Raw genomic sequence first — 15,360 nt, 5'->3', positions numbered from 1 at the left:
TCAAATGCTGTGTAGACATACTCTGAGGTTTCAATGACTGTAAGGTTTGCAGGATAGAAGTCACTAAAAGCTACTGTCCTGGCCAAAGTCCAGTGATTGCATCCTCCCTTACTAAGGTCCCTGCAGTTTAAACTGGGCATAATATTTTCCTAGCCTTCTGTCTGAGTCTCTTATGTAGTGTTATACACTGTGACTTTATTTCCATGGTGGGGGAAGCCCTTCCTGAAATACTGAGAATCCTTTGGGAGTGGAAGACACTACTTAAATGTCAGTATCCTATTTATACCTTTCTAGCACCATGTGGCCTTGCAAGGTTACATAACGCTTCCCTGACTACTCTCACTCAAAGCTTTAACTGCAGGCTGAGTTGAGCACAGCCATACCGAAATCTGCACCTGTGTATTGCACACAGTAATGTAGCTTTCTCCCTCTTGTACTGCATCTTGCCCAGTTCACACCACTGCTGGGTGGTTCACACCATCCCATTCACACCACTGCTGGGGTGGAATTTGACATTACTTGAAACTGCTCTCACACAGCCAGTGCTCCAGGAAACGTCAGGTCTGTGATCAGAAGTAATACTTCCCCTTGTACTGTAAAACATGCCCTCTAGGGGGAAGATTTCCAGTTAATTATATGGTCTTCCTGTGTGTTTCACTGTATCAAGGGAGTGTTCATGGGCAGATGAGCTGGAGTAGTGCTCACAGCTCCCCAGGAGCTCAGTGCTCGCTTGTCCAGAAAATGGCTGCTCCACAAACGCAGCTTGGGATGCAGAGGAGCTGTGAGCATCAGCTAAAATCTCAGTGGTGAAGGTGGGCCCCTTGGAGTGGAATTGAGAGCCGTGTAGGGTGTTTCAAACACCCAGCTGAGTTTCTGTCCTGATACTTCAGCCATGGATCTGATAAATTCATCAGCATATTGTTCTGAAAAGGTGGAGCGCAAAGTATCTTCTGAAACACCACATTAAGTAGGGGCTGGAGACATTGTTGCCCTTCATATGGCTTCATTTATTCTTTAATACACTAAACAAGATTAGGTGTGTCCTCTCCTTTCTGTGGATTTTCTAGCCTGCCCCATGGTTCTGTGCTTGCTATTGCATTTCAGTCCCCGGAGCTGGTCCCGGCACTGGGGAGAATAAGCCTGGAATATGCTGACTTGTGCCCAGCTGGGATAAGTGATCCCTGTTCTGCTCGAGCAGAATGTTGCTGCGTTATTGCTGTGTGGTGAGCTAGGGGTCAGTGTAGGTGGGAGTATTGAACTCGCAGGGGGCTAGTGTTCTCCATTCCCCTCCTTGGGTCACTCACTGCTGGCTATCTGGGTTGGAAACAGTATTCCAGGGGAGGGGGCTATCTGTCTTTTGGCCTCCTAGGTGATGTAGGTGTAGGGCAAATATGGGTGCACCTGAATCCACTCAGCTGGGTGCTAGGAGGAGCAAATTGAGGGATGCGGGGAGTAGGAGCCAGTCATGGGCCTGAAGCTTAGTCTCATACGTCACTGGATGGCAGAAGTAGTAGGGGTAGGGGGAAGGGAACGGCAAAAGTGTCAGCTGGTTGGAGGGCAGATAATGAGGGGTTCCTTCCTCATATACATTTTTTATTATGCCATGGGGTGGGCTGTGGCAGCAAGGCTGTGATAACAGGAGTTCCCTACATGTCGGCTGTGTTCTGTACTCATTCAGGTGCAGCAGACTGTGCAGGATCTGTTTGGCCGTTCTCCTAGCAAAGCAGTTAATCCCGATGAAGCTGTTGCTATTGGTGCCGCTATTCAAGGTGGCGTGTTAGCTGGTGATGTCACCGATGTGCTGCTGCTGGATGTGACTCCTTTGTCCTTGGGAATTGAGACGCTGGGAGGTGTCTTCACTAAGCTTATCAACAGGAACACGACAATTCCAACCAAGAAGAGCCAGGTGAGGTTAAACATCGTGGCAACTGTCTGCTTCTAATGGAGTTCCTGGGCTGTTGTCTTAGGGACAGCACAATAGCAGGCATTGGGTGCCCCATGTTCTATTTCTGCCCCTTCCCTGTATTTAAGTCCCATGGGGACACTGTGACCAGTGTGCTTTTTCTCCCTATCCATGTTTCCCAGGAGGGTCAAAGTCATGCCACTCAGTGCTTTCCTCATAGCCCAGCCGACGAAACTGAACAGCTTAACAGTTTCACTCTGCTGCCTGTGGTAGCATGACTGGAGGAGCACTATGTGCAGAGGTAGCAGCATGGGCATGATCCTACGGTTGGGGAGGGAGAAGGTGGGACACCCAATATGGGGAATAGGTAAAGGGCGTTTGGAATTGAACACACCGTGAAGGTCCAGCTGGCTTAATAGTGGTAGCATTTCTGGGCTCAGGGCTAAGATGAGTTCTCACTACAGCAAGGGCTGGGAGCCCTGTTAAGGCAGCCCTCTGCCCCAGAGAGAGAGGATATGCCTTGTGTTGCTCTCTGACAACCATCTGAGGCTGAAGGCTTCTTCAGCTAGCTAATGACGGTCACTGCAATATGCAGCTATTGGGGAAGAGAGCAGGGAATCCCAGATGAGTCTCTTCTCCTTTCCACACCCAAAAACCTAGACAGAATTCAAGTGGAAGGAGAGGCTGAAATCCAACACAAAATGAGGCCAATTAGTGAGTAACTCTTCTTTGTCGGGGTGGAGGTAGCTTTCAACCCAATAAACTCAACTTCCCTCCCCCCTCTTTAGAAGCATGAGGTGAGAAATCTCTTGAGCTTTTTGTCTTGGGACAGAACCAGGCCATGTGTCTGTGCTATGATGTTACTGTCAGCACATCATTCTGAAGAGAACTAGTGCAGAGACTTAATATAACTGAGCACAATGCATGGCCAAAACTGCCCTTGCTGGTCTGGACTCATAGAGAATGCTCTCCCCATCTTGCAGGGATACTGAAAAGATTGGGCTCCAGTGCTCATTTTCTTGTTTCTCTCTGACTCCCAGACAAACACTTTGACTGCCTTTGTTGAAATCTCGCCTGCTAATCGTTATCTTTTTGCCTTAGAATCTTTACTGTATTAAAAAGCTTGTGAGGCATGGAGGGAAAATACACATTTAAAGTATTTCTTTATCCCTCCAGCCTAACTTCCAAGTTTTCATGCTGTTCCCTGTCCTTTAGTCCTTGTATAGTAAGTAGTTCAATTCAGGGGTTGTAAGCTGTCAAATATTCTGTTTCTCTCACCCTTCTACAGGTGTTTTCTACAGCAGCTGATGGGCAAACTCAAGTGGAGATTAAAGTATGCCAGGGTGAGAGAGAGATGGCTTCTGACAACAAGCTTCTTGGCCAGTTCACTTTGGTATGTTTGCACAAAATGTTCATAACCTTTAAACTACCTTTATGCAGTAAGTTCCAAGCCTCCCATTTTGTTTGGAACCTCCCCCCTTCCCTCCCTGCTTCTCTTGAAAGTGGGGACTTTAACAGAAGCCATTTGATTTTTACCTGCCCCACAAATGTAAAGCACAAAGTGATCCAGGCTCGTAAATCAGTAGGCCTTACTGACCGCCTGCCTTCAGTAGCCATACGCTCTTAGAGGCATTGATTTTTTTGGTACCCATGGAACTAGGATGTTAGATCCTGTTGCCAAATATAACTCAGTACTTAGATCCCATGTTGCTTCACAGTTGTCCCTGAGGCAGCCGGTAGCTGGCCCATCACCCACTCCCTTCAAGTCCCTTTGGAGCAGCCTAGATTGTGTTAGACAGCAGTTACCGTGCTTCAAGGGGTGATTGTGTATAGGACATAGCTGCTGCAGTTCAGTGTGGCTGAGTAGTTCACTCTCTTCATACATAATCAGCCTGTACAGGTATTTGTCCTCCTGATCCGTATGGATGCTTCTGATTTAATTTCAAGAGTGGTCATGTTGAATAGGGCTGTACTGTATCAGGACCGCCTGAAGCTAATACAGGTTCTTAAGAGGTTTCTTCTTGCTTGACATCTCTAATATTAAATCCAATTGCCGGAAGGAGCCTTCCGGTAAGGCAAGGGTTTGTATCTCCTGAAGCATGGTGAATCTCTCACCATTTAAACATGGTAGCCTCAAGCAGGGCCTGGCTCTCCCCAGAATAGACCCAAGTAATTAACTAAAGAAAATTGAACTTGTTACCGTGCATGGGACGGGGAAAGTGACTTACTGGCATTAAGTGTAAAACAGCATTTGCTCTTCTTATGACATTTATGGCAGCTTCCGGGTAGAAGTCTGCAGCTGCATTAAATTAGGTCTGTCCCATTAAGTCTATCAGATACCACTAAATTGTCACGACTTCTGACAAGCATATCCTGGGATCTGCTTTGAGGTTGTTTTAGTTGAATTGGCAGTTCACCAAGATAATATGCACAACACTGAAGGCTTCGATACCAAGCCCACATCTGTTGGGGAACTAATGGCTAAGCACTTCTGGTTTCCAGGTTGGAATTCCTCCAGCTCCACGGGGAGTGCCCCAGATTGAGGTCACGTTCGACATTGATGCTAATGGCATTGTTCACGTTTCAGCAAAGGATAAAGGGACAGGACGCGAACAGCAAAGTAAGTGCAGCTATCATTGTTGTGCATTCCCTTATAGTGAAGGGAAGGAAATTTATGGAATTATGCTTGGCTACTCGGTATGAACCTCTGAGTGTATGACCCCCAATAGTGTGCTAGATGTCTCAAATAGATGGGATCCCTGCTCCCCAAAAGCTTACAATCAGAGTCATACATAGCGCAGCAGGTAAGGGTGATAAGTAGGCAAATACGGGGAAGGGAGAAGTAGGACAATTTATATTTGTTACCAGTTATCCAGGAGGTATGGTATCCGCTCCAGTGTGTTAAACCTTGAGCACCAGGGATGGGCTGCTGGTGGCCACATCCAACCCACCAGATCATTTTATTTGGCCTGCCAGTAGGCAGCAGAGATGTAGCCACAAGTGAGCTGCGGTGCACCCAGCTGGCACCCTGATCTGAGCACCAGGCACTGTGCTTAAAGTGAGGGGAATCATGGGATACAGGGCAAACGGAGCCCAGGACTGGGAGCAGGAGCCCACACCTAATGGCCACCTAATGGCCCAATCATCTCTCCATCACGGAAGCAGGGGCCAGGCTCTACCCTTCACCACCAGTCTCTGGTTGCTTCCTTAACATTGGCTCCCACCTCCCACAGCCAATCTAATTGTGGCCAGGCCCTGAGTTGGGATGAACTCATTCCAATGGGGAGGCATATCTAGAGCTGGGAGTGTAATGGCAGAGCCCCTTCCTTGCGGCTGTGAGGGGCATTGGGACCTGGACTGGATCTCCCCCCAGTCTCTGCCTCCCCCATGGGCACAGACTTCACCCATGTGCCAGGCTCCCCATCAGCTCTGGTCTCCAGCTCTGTCCCAGGCCACCCAGCTCTGGTTGCATTCTCCCTACTGGCAGAGTGTGTGCCCTGCCTCTGGTGCTCTTGTCTCTCAGCTCTCAAACAGCCAACTAGTGGGAGGTGGTAATGAAGTGGGTGGTGTGGGGCACAGTCGGAGCCTGTGGTGATGCAGGAGTGGAGTGGTATGAGTCAGTGGCAGTGACTTCAGTAAAAAACTGCACCCTTCAATAACCTGGCTCATTAACATTTATTTCGGCATGGACCGCCAAAGGGCTTTAGTGGCTGTTGTGACCCTCATCTACTACCTTAAAGCTGCCCAACTTCCATTTAAAATGAGCCCTGTACACGAGCAGTCCATGTTGAGACTTTTCACTGGTGGGAAATAGGCTAGCTTTTAAGTCTTCTCTTCAGCAGATGAAATTGCATTGAAAGCAGCCTGACTCTTTCACTTCGTGAAATGCAGTGATGTAGGCAGAAGAGAAGTCCCCTGACAGTGACAGATGAGCAGCTGTAGGTCATGCTCCCTTGCACCTCCAAGAAGCTACCCACCCACAGAGGCACTTGGGGCAAAGACTTCTGTTTCTTGTTTTTTTTTGGTTGGGGAGAAAGGAAGGGGCTGAGCAGGGAGGTAAGTGACTGGGAACCCTGGACCAGGTAGGAGCTTGTTTCCACTGGTCTGCTGTGCTATGCACCTTGGCACACTGTCCATCTGTGAAACTAGTGTCATATGTTAATAGTCCTAGCAGCTTATTGTCTAGTCATGGGACAGCATCAGTGTGCCAAGCTGTGTTAGGGGGAGGAGGTTAATTAGCAAGACACCTGGCCAATGGCAAGCACCCATAGCATGAAGAGTGCATCTGATCAAACAAGCACAGTACTAAGAATGTACTAACCACTCTGCCACAAGAATTTTAAAACCCAGGTGCTTAAGGCATATTCCCCTGATAACCAGCTGATTCTGGTAGCCTAGAAACAACATCTTTAAACTGCAGGGAGTTTGGAGAGCTGAAGCGGTCACTGTGTTTATTTAATAACACAATCAAATATTAGAAGCAATATTGCCTCCACAATTACTGTTGTAACCATCAAGCACTGGTTTAGACCTCTATAACTTTGGCTTGGAGAACTTCTTTAGCCTGGATTGCTGGATTTCTACAAAGCTTGAAGAAAAATTGTCATTATTTGGCACTTACTTCCCTATGATGATTTGTTGACTTCCAGTGTGTTCTGCTTCATTCAAAAATGGCGTATTGCCTCTCCATTCCAGAGGTATGGAATTCCTTGAGGAATTTGCGGGTTATAGCTGAAGAAAACATAATTAGAAACTTGCTTTAATCATCTTGGTGAATATTTTTGGGCTCAGTCCTGCTGCTATTGACAACAAAAAACCACCTCATTGACACCAAATTCATTTGGAGCAGGAGCATGCACTGTTTGTCGCCTTGTATTAGCTGGTTGCAGGTGCCCAACAGGATATGGAGGACCAGGGTTCTTATACCAGCCTTTAGCTACCTGTAGCATATAACAAAGGTTGCAACCATGATCCCATTGTAAATCTCTGACTCATTTGAAATAGACTAGTATTGTTAGGCTTTTAGGGTTTAGGCTCACTGTCACCTAGAATACTCTGTGAAAAATTTTAAGTGCTTACTGAGGTGAAGACCTAAAATTGGTTCCCTTCCTGAAGTGTTGTAAAATGTCCAATGACATCTGTCCCTTGCTTTCCGATGAAATTGCATTACGCCACCCCACTTGAAATGTAGTTTGTAATGTTGCTCAAACAAGGCAGCTTTCACAGGGCAGCAGTAGGAAAAAATTAAGTTGCCTTTATTTGAAAGCTAGCTACAGTTCTGTCACTGAAGGAAATAGAGGGAGAGTGTGGCTGGAAACAGGCTTGTAGCCTGCTTCTGAATTGCTCTGGGCTGCTCTCCAAAAGTGAAAGGAAACTCCATGGCCTGATAAAGACTCCTCCTGCATTCCGAGCCAGAATGCCCCCTTGGCCTGAGGGCCATATACACAGGCTCACTTTCCACATGGAGTAACTGAAGAACAGTGTGAAGTGGCTTGCAGATGGTTACAAAGAGGGTATCTAGCACAGCTGGGAACAGAATCTTTATCTGAGTTGCCAGGCTATTGTCTTGTCCATTATACCAAACCTCTCCAAGTGCTGTTCTGTCCTTGTACTTTCTAGTAGGTCTCCCTAGATAGGCACACTAACTAGAATAATGCAGACTACTAGCAACCTTGTGAGAAACTGCAGCCATTCAGCATTCTGTTGCTTTCAAGGTGCACAAGGATTGCTCTCTGAGCCCAAGAGCTGAATGCTCTCATGAGAGCAGAGAAATGGTAAATGCGGCTCTAGGAAGGAAAGTCATTGGGGATCTGCACTTTTCTCTCATCAGATCTCTTAGTTTATGTTTATACTAAGCATTCTCAAGGCAATGCTTTTCAAACCATGGGTCATGACCCAGTACTGGGTCTTGGAATGTAAGGCACCGGGTCGCGGCAGCTCTGGTCAGTACTGCTGACCAGGCTGTTAAAAGTCCCGTCAGCCATGCTGCCCGGCTAAGGCAGGCTGTTCCAACTGCACTGCGCCCTGGAGGCGGCCAGCAGCATGTCCGGCTCTGTGGCAGGGGGGCCACGGGGCTCCATGTGCTGCCCCCGCCTTGAGCACCGGCTCCAAAGTCCCATTGGCCAGTTCCCGGCCAATGGAAGCTGTGGGGACGGGTAGTGCCTGTAGGTGAGAGCTGGTTGCACGGCTTCACCTAGGAGCCAGACCTGCTGCTGACCACTTCCGGGGGCACAGTGGTCCACAGTGCCAGGACAGCACCCGGCTGTGCCGCTGACCAGGAGCCTCCCAAGGTAAACCCGTGCCCACATCCCTTGCCCCAGCCCTGAGCCGCCCCAAATCCAGAGCCCTTTCCTGCACCCTAAACCCCTCATCCCTGGCCCCACCCCAGAGCCTACACCCCAGCCCAGAGCCTCATCCCCTGCCACAGCCCGGAGCCCCCCAAACTCAGAGCCCCCTCCTTCACCCAGAGCCCCGACCCCCTCCTGCACCCCAACCCCCTGCCACAGCCCAGAGCCCCCTCCATACCCCAAACCGCTCATCCCCACTCCCCATTGGGTCACGGGCATCAATAATTTTCTTCAACTGGGTCACCAGAAAAAAAGTTTGAAAATCCACTGCTCTAAGGAGTCACTATTGCACTGGCTCAAATACATGCCTTGTGCTAGCAGCTCATTAGTACAAGGAAACGATCCCTAGCAACATAACTTAGCTGGTGTGTCTGGAGCATTAATGTAGGAGCTCTCTTCACTGTAGGAGAAGAGATTAAAATACAAAGCAGCATTTTTTAATACTGTACTTTATTTTCTAACGCAGTCGTGATCCAGTCTTCTGGTGGCCTCAGCAAAGATGACATTGAGAACATGGTGAAGAATGCAGAGAAATATGCAGAGGAAGATAGGCGAAGAAAGGTAACTTGGTGGTGGTCGTTGTGGTCTCTTGTAATGGGTAGTTTACCAGCCAGTCAAAAATCTCCATTCCATATTATGAAACTGCACTCTACTCCGAGGACTTCTGGCTTGACATATAAAGGCCAGATTAAGAGATTGTAATCATTGTACTCGTGCCTATGTTTGCATGTGCAAGGAGTGCAATTGCCTTTGCAAATGGATTTTTAGATGCCTAGATTACCACTTGTCCCCCTATTACCAAATTTCTACATGCAGTTGGCTTTAACTGCAAGAAAATATAGGCATATAAATACCCAGCTTATTGGCCTCTGTTCAATAGCTGACCTTATATTTACAAACCAAGTATTTTAAAATTCTTTTCTAAAGAATTAAAGGGACATGGTTGTGCTATAAATAGACAAATTCCCCTACCTGTTACTAATATGTGAACTGAAATTTTAAAATCTGGTTGAATCTACTTTTCACCACGGATGCTGTTGAATGTTTACATTTAATTCGTCTTGGATAGTGAAGCTAGCCCTATCACTTTCACTTCCAGTTTCTCCTGGAGCAATGCAATGCTGCATCTTTAGTTGCAAACACAGCAGGGAGCTGTTTTCACTGAACTCATTGAAATAAGTTTTGTTGTGTGTGTTTTTTTTCTAAATTTTACAAAACCAAAATGTTGGTCCGAACCCCCATGACACGCACACCCTTCAATGGGCAGTTGCAGTGCACGTGTTAAAAGCCTGGTCTCCAGCATCTTGAGTGCCAGATCTCATCTGAGTCTTGGTATTTATGCCTTCCGTGCACATGAGATCACCATTCCCTCAAGGAATATCTGGTCACAGTCCACATCTCCTTAGTCAAAAAGGAGTGATGCTTTCTGCACTCAAGTGATCAATCTATAATATTTATAAGGTTAATGGTTAGGACTAATTGATTTAATGAGGGTAAACTATAATGAATTGCTCTACTAAATATAGAACATTGATTTAAGCAGCTGATACTGTAGGATATGGCACTAGCATATGCTTACAGACTGCGGAAATTCACACTGTAGATGCTTTACACTGTTCTCGTCTCTACAGAACTAGTGATCTTGTTTTGGCAACACTTTTAAATCTCTGATCCTCAGAAGGGTGAGGTTCTGGCATAGACCAAAGGATAGAATATTCGAGTAGCTTTCTGTGAAAGGAGCTGAATTTCCTTAGGAGGAGTTGTAGCTTTTTCTTCTCTGCTTCAGACCTCTGTTGAAACCCTAAGATTCTTGATCCCTTGGCATTTGGGAGTTACATGTGCAAAATACACTATTGAGAGGTGCCAGCTCCTTGCATAACTTGTTTTCATGTATTGTCTGTCGGGTAGACTTTGTGGATACATAGGGCTTGTGTAGAGTGCTCTGAACATTCCCACCCCATCTCCTTGTCTTGTCACTGTTTATGTTCCTAACCCACTGAACTAGTGTTGGTGGTTTCAGGTGCCCAGATGACAGCTATGAAATGCTGGAGACACACCCCTCCACAGATTGGGTGCACCACAGACAGCAGTACAAGCTTTCTTGTGCTGCCTGCTAACATGCTTAAACCGTGCTCTGGAGTGACCCACTCCTGGATGAGGGCAGTTCACTCTCCAGTTCCCATTTTTAACTCTTGGCCTCTGCAGGGTGTACCAGCTCAGGTGCTTTGGGTGGTGGTGGTTTCAGATTAGGTGCTGTGAACTTTGAACCACTGACGAGGACCAATAGAAAATAAAGGAGGTGGGTTTTTTTGTTTTTTGTTTTTGCTAACAACTCCATTGCACCTTGCAGCATTATTCTTGTGGGGCGTTTTCCTAAACGGGTGGAACATCCAGCCTTGCTCTGTCTGAGACTGCCAGCAGTGCAGTAGTTCATGCCGCCACGTGGATTAACGCACTTGAGCAATGGACCACATGGTTCATCTACCTGTAGTAAAGCAGCACTGCAGCAGGTCCCATGCTGGTTATCTTTGTAACCAGGAAAGCTAGTAGGTATTGCATTTCTTGACCAGAAAACCTGGTGTGCAAAAATAACCCACTTGTCAATTTGCCCAGGAACGTGTCGAAGCTGTCAACATGGCAGAAGGGATCATCCATGATACAGAATCCAAGATGGAGGAGTTTAAGGATCAGCTGCCAGCAGATGAGGTGGGTATTTTCTGATGCCTTTGTTAAAGGGGCCAGAGTTCCCTACAGTATCTGCCCTCTCAGGTAAAGAATGGGTTAGCATGTAACCTCTCAAGGATTCTTAACTGTTTAAAATAGCATGTGGCTGAAACTTGCTAGAGAAGTTGACTTTCAGAATACATGAAGGATTCTTAACAGTGGAAGGTAGGCACAGTCCTTGGCTGCTTTTTGTCCCACTCGTACAGTGGAGGTGATTGTCTGATTTCAGAGGGAATTTTTTCTTCAGACACTGAATGTACGAAACAAGTTTTCTTTGTCTGTAAGTTAATCAGCATTAAGTGAAGGCTTCCATTCTGTCCTGAGAGTCTCAGAGCAGTGGGTGAACTTGCAAATACAGAACCCAGGAACTTGGGAGCAGCTTAAATGGTTTTAAACTTAGTTTCCTTCCTTTACCTGTAGTGAGTCAGATGCTTAGTGTCAGAGGGGTTTTAATACTGTTCAGTGACTGCTTCATCGCTGCATTATTCTTCATTTCAAAAGCTATGTTTAAAACTGAGTTCACAAGCTGCAAAAGTATTAAAGCATCCACTTCAAACACAAAGAGTAATTTGGGGTTTTAGGAGGGGCTGAGGCTGGAGATTCTTGGCAAGTACCCTTGGATAAAGATTCAGTGGCTCTACCCAGATCACTGCTGGGCTTCTCTTTAAAACATGGGTGTGGAAACGCCAGGTGCTCGTGTAGCCCAGTGAGAGCGTAGAACTTGTTTTCTAGCCTAGCAGGGGCTGGGAAGGCAAGAGACTACATACTTAGCCTCTGAAGGGAAGTTGCGTGGGAAACATGTTTAACCCCATCATCAGCTTTGTGGGAGACTGGAGGGGCAGTGATAATGGGCACTGTAAGGAGCGTGGCCTGCTTGGAGCAGGGAAATCTGTTATACAAGGCTTCAAGAACATAGTATTCCTTCCAACCTGTGGGCCTAAAAGTAAAGGACTGACAGTGGCTGCCCACATTCTACCTCTAGACATGGCTGAGTGAGTGTCCCACGCCCTCACAGCTCTGTCAGTGCAGCTGTCCCACAGTAACCTCACATCGCCAATCCTGCCCTCTTGAGCGCACTCCCAGTCTGACAGAGAAGTGCCAGATTGTGTGGAAGGTTTGACAGATGGCAGTAGGGATGGGATGGGACTATATTGCTTTTGTTTGCATCCCCACTCCTCACACACACAACAAAGGGAGGAAACTCTTAGGGGCTTTGTGCATTGAACACTCTGCTTTGTGGCTCTTTCTGGTGGAGTTTTAAAGATGGGTAGATGAAGAGCAGCTTTTTCTGCTCCCCTTGATTCTGTGGTGGCAGTAGGTCACTCGAGGTATCAATGAGGCAAGCTTTCAGCCAAAGGGGGCAGTTCTGTCTCTGGGGCTTCTTCAATCCTTGGCTTCTCTGCTGAGACTGCAAACAAGGTGACCAGTTAGTGCAGCTGTAGTGTGTTCAGTGATGTGGATACATGCCCGCCGGGAACTGGACAAGCTACTAGGCACTGCAGACTTTTAATTTGAGACTTAAATCCACTTCTTTTGGCAAGAGCTGGGAGGGGGTTGTGGAAGTGAAGGGAAGGGCTCAGTTTTAATGAACTAAGTGCAATGTAACTATTGTTTGTAACTTGTTTACAGTGCAACAAACTGAGGGAGGAGATTGCTAAAATGAGAGAGCTGCTGGCTCGTAAAGATGCTGAAACAGGAGAAAACATCAGACAGGCTGCGTCCAGCCTGCAACAGGCGTCCCTTAAACTCTTTGAAATGGCATACAAAAAGGTGGGTGTGCAGGGCTTGTGGATCACACTGGTGCTTGTACAGGGAGAGGGAGCTGATCCAAATGAAGCCTTAGAGGATTGTCCGTGCCTGGGTAGCTCGAAGCCACAGGTCAACTCCCCTAAATGGCAGCTGTTGCACTAATGACATCTCCTCTGGCACAACGTCATGAGCTGTCCAGCCAATCACAGAAGTTCTGAAGTCTGACCTTCAATATTATGTAGCATTTTGTTTGTGCTGCTGATCTGTGCCACCGATTACGTATAACTTTTTAATGTAAAACTACCTTGTCGAAACAGTCATTACAAAGCTCTTGATTGGTGACAAGCAATACTTGAAACTCTTTTTATACATCAAGATAAATGGGCATCAGGCAAACCTCCTAGCAGAAGTATGAATGTAGATCTTTCAGTGAGCGTAGAAAGGATACTATGTCCAGATGTTCAAATGCAGTTATTAAAAACCACTAAAATGATGGCAAACATTATTTAAACTTCTGTGCATAGTCATTGGATGCTAGAGACTCATCATGGGCTTCCTGGCTGCTCTGTCTAAAATGGTCAGCTAGGGCCAGATTGTTAACAGTATTTAGGCCCTAATGAGATTTCAGAAGCACTGAGGTGCCTAACTCCCTTTGGTTTCAGTGGGTATTAGTCGCTTTTGAAATTCCCACTTGGTGCCTAAATACCTTCAATAATCTGGTCTTTAGACTTTGTCTTTCAATGTGAGAAGAATATTGTGATCAGTCTAGAAGAAATCTGGGCAGCTGCTTCCAAGCTATCGGGATATCTCTGTGGGAGTAGCGTTCTGTAACTAACAGATAGTGTCTTTCACAGATGGCATCAGAGAGAGAGGCTTCTGGTGGAAGTTCTGGGGACCAGAAGGAAGAGAAACAGTAGAATGTCACTCTTGCGCACAGACTGCAGCAGGAAGAGGGTGAAAATTCTGAAGCTTGGGAGCGAAGGGACCTTCCTGAGCAGGAATGGGCAGAATTCAGTCTTACTGTGTTTTTGCAGTATTCTATATATAATTTCTTTAATGTATAAATTTAGTGATGTGTCCACTAGATGAATCATCATTTCATGAAAGTTAATTCATGCTAGACAAAGTTCTAAATATTGAGCCCTGTGGTATTTTCAACTGAGCGGTTGGGGGATTCACTCATCATTTACTCCTAACATTTGACGAAGTGGTATACTTAATTTGTTTAAAGGTTTGAAACCATGTCACAAATTCTGGGGTGGGGATGGGAGTCCTTATGTATCCTCTTCGTGGAGCCAAGTGCTTGTGAACTGATTTGTAACAGGTCCTGGGTTCAGCAGTGGCAGGGCCAGCTACGTTGCTAGAGAACGTTAAATCTGCAGCTAGCTTAGTATCCTTGTACTGAAGGAGAATGGGTTACTTTAATTTGGCTGTAACTTAATTCCTTTTAAATAAGGCCACATTGAAGTTACATGCGTTGCTTGTCTAAGCTTTCTGCTCCATACCATGTCTGTTCTCTGCGTATAGTAAAACAACTTCCCTGATAATAAAATTGTTCTTACTGGATCTGTTCTGGATTTTTTTAAAATAAAAATGGAAAAGCGTCTAATTTCTCTTGAGGTTTTTGGCTAGTTGCATCCGGGTGAAGTGGCATTTGTTGGTAGACCCCCTGCTGGCACAAAGAATGTGAGCAAACTGGAAACCTGAACACCATACGTGTTTTTGAAACTAGCTTCATTGATGCTTTAGTCCTGGTTACATTCAGAAAAGTTCTTCCTGCTTTTCTCTTACTTAGTGCTTGCATGCTCTTCTTGGAACGTAGGAATTGTCCTGCTGGCTCAGACCAGTGCTTTATCTATTCAATATCCTGCTTGGAGGCAGGCATCACTGGCTCCAGAAGAAATTATGCATCATGGGGCTTTTTGCACTCATAGAAGTTTCTTCCAGGCCGTCAGTTGGCTATTGCTATGAAGAATGAGGGTTTATACCCTCATTACTACACTTACACAACAAACTTAAGTGAATGTGACTGGTTGTTCATATAAATGTCTCCTGCACTTAGCCCAGACAAGGAGTTCTTGGAATTGTACAAACAATGGAGGACACTTCATACCTAGTGCAAAGTGAGGCGATGGAGAAGCCTTTACTGAAACTTGGTCAAAAGTCCAGTTTCTATGAACAGGCAAGACAATGTATCAACTGGCTCCTGACTAACAATCTGCAAATTAATACTTTAACTCCCCCAAAGTACGGATTACCCATCCCAACCTGTCCATTCCCAAACTTCTTCCTTCCCACGTGCCCAGCAGTGATTTCACTTTCATGGTAAATCTAATCCCTACTCTCATCCCAATTGCAAAACCCTCCCATTCCCTGCCTCCTCCAACATCTGTCGATACTGACCCCAACAAGCATCTCATCCTGATGGTCTTCCCCCCAAAAATTTCCCTGTGCTCACTCCTTAGACTTCTCGCTCTCTCAGCTATAGATTTTGGATTAAAGTGTTCTCCATCCCTTGCTGCTGGCCTCCCTTCTGCCCCACAAACCAAGATCGTTTTCCCTCTACTAACAGCAAAGCCTGCTCACTCGGCTACTCCACTTCAGAGCTGCTGCTCCTACCTCCCACCCCTGCGTGTT

General features: G+C 46.4%; 1 protein-coding gene and 1 non-coding gene across 2 annotated transcripts in view; both read left to right on the top strand.

Annotated features, from left to right (window-relative positions):
- The window catches only part of HSPA9 (heat shock protein family A (Hsp70) member 9), a 31,961-nt gene extending 17,672 nt beyond the window's left edge, over nt 1-14,289 (top strand). The window contains exons 11-17 of the mRNA XM_073356002.2: nt 1,679-1,906; nt 3,192-3,296; nt 4,406-4,523; nt 8,717-8,811; nt 10,864-10,956; nt 12,604-12,744; nt 13,578-14,289. Of these exons, the coding sequence (XP_073212103.1) occupies nt 1,679-1,906; nt 3,192-3,296; nt 4,406-4,523; nt 8,717-8,811; nt 10,864-10,956; nt 12,604-12,744; nt 13,578-13,640 (843 nt within the window). The 3' untranslated portion in view covers nt 13,641-14,289. The remainder of the gene's footprint in view (nt 1-1,678; nt 1,907-3,191; nt 3,297-4,405; nt 4,524-8,716; nt 8,812-10,863; nt 10,957-12,603; nt 12,745-13,577) is intronic.
- LOC140916685 (small nucleolar RNA SNORD63) lies at nt 2,753-2,823 on the top strand. The gene has a single exon (XR_012160599.1). It is a non-coding gene; the product is annotated as a small nucleolar RNA SNORD63 (small nucleolar RNA).
- Nucleotides 14,290-15,360: the final 1,071 nt, after the last annotated feature.

This window comes from Lepidochelys kempii, chromosome 8 (genome assembly GCF_965140285.1).
Source record: "Lepidochelys kempii isolate rLepKem1 chromosome 8, rLepKem1.hap1, whole genome shotgun sequence".
Taxonomy (NCBI): domain Eukaryota; kingdom Metazoa; phylum Chordata; order Testudines; family Cheloniidae; genus Lepidochelys; species Lepidochelys kempii.
Note: the sequence above shows the minus strand (reverse complement) of the source record. Positions and strands in the feature narration are given on the sequence as shown.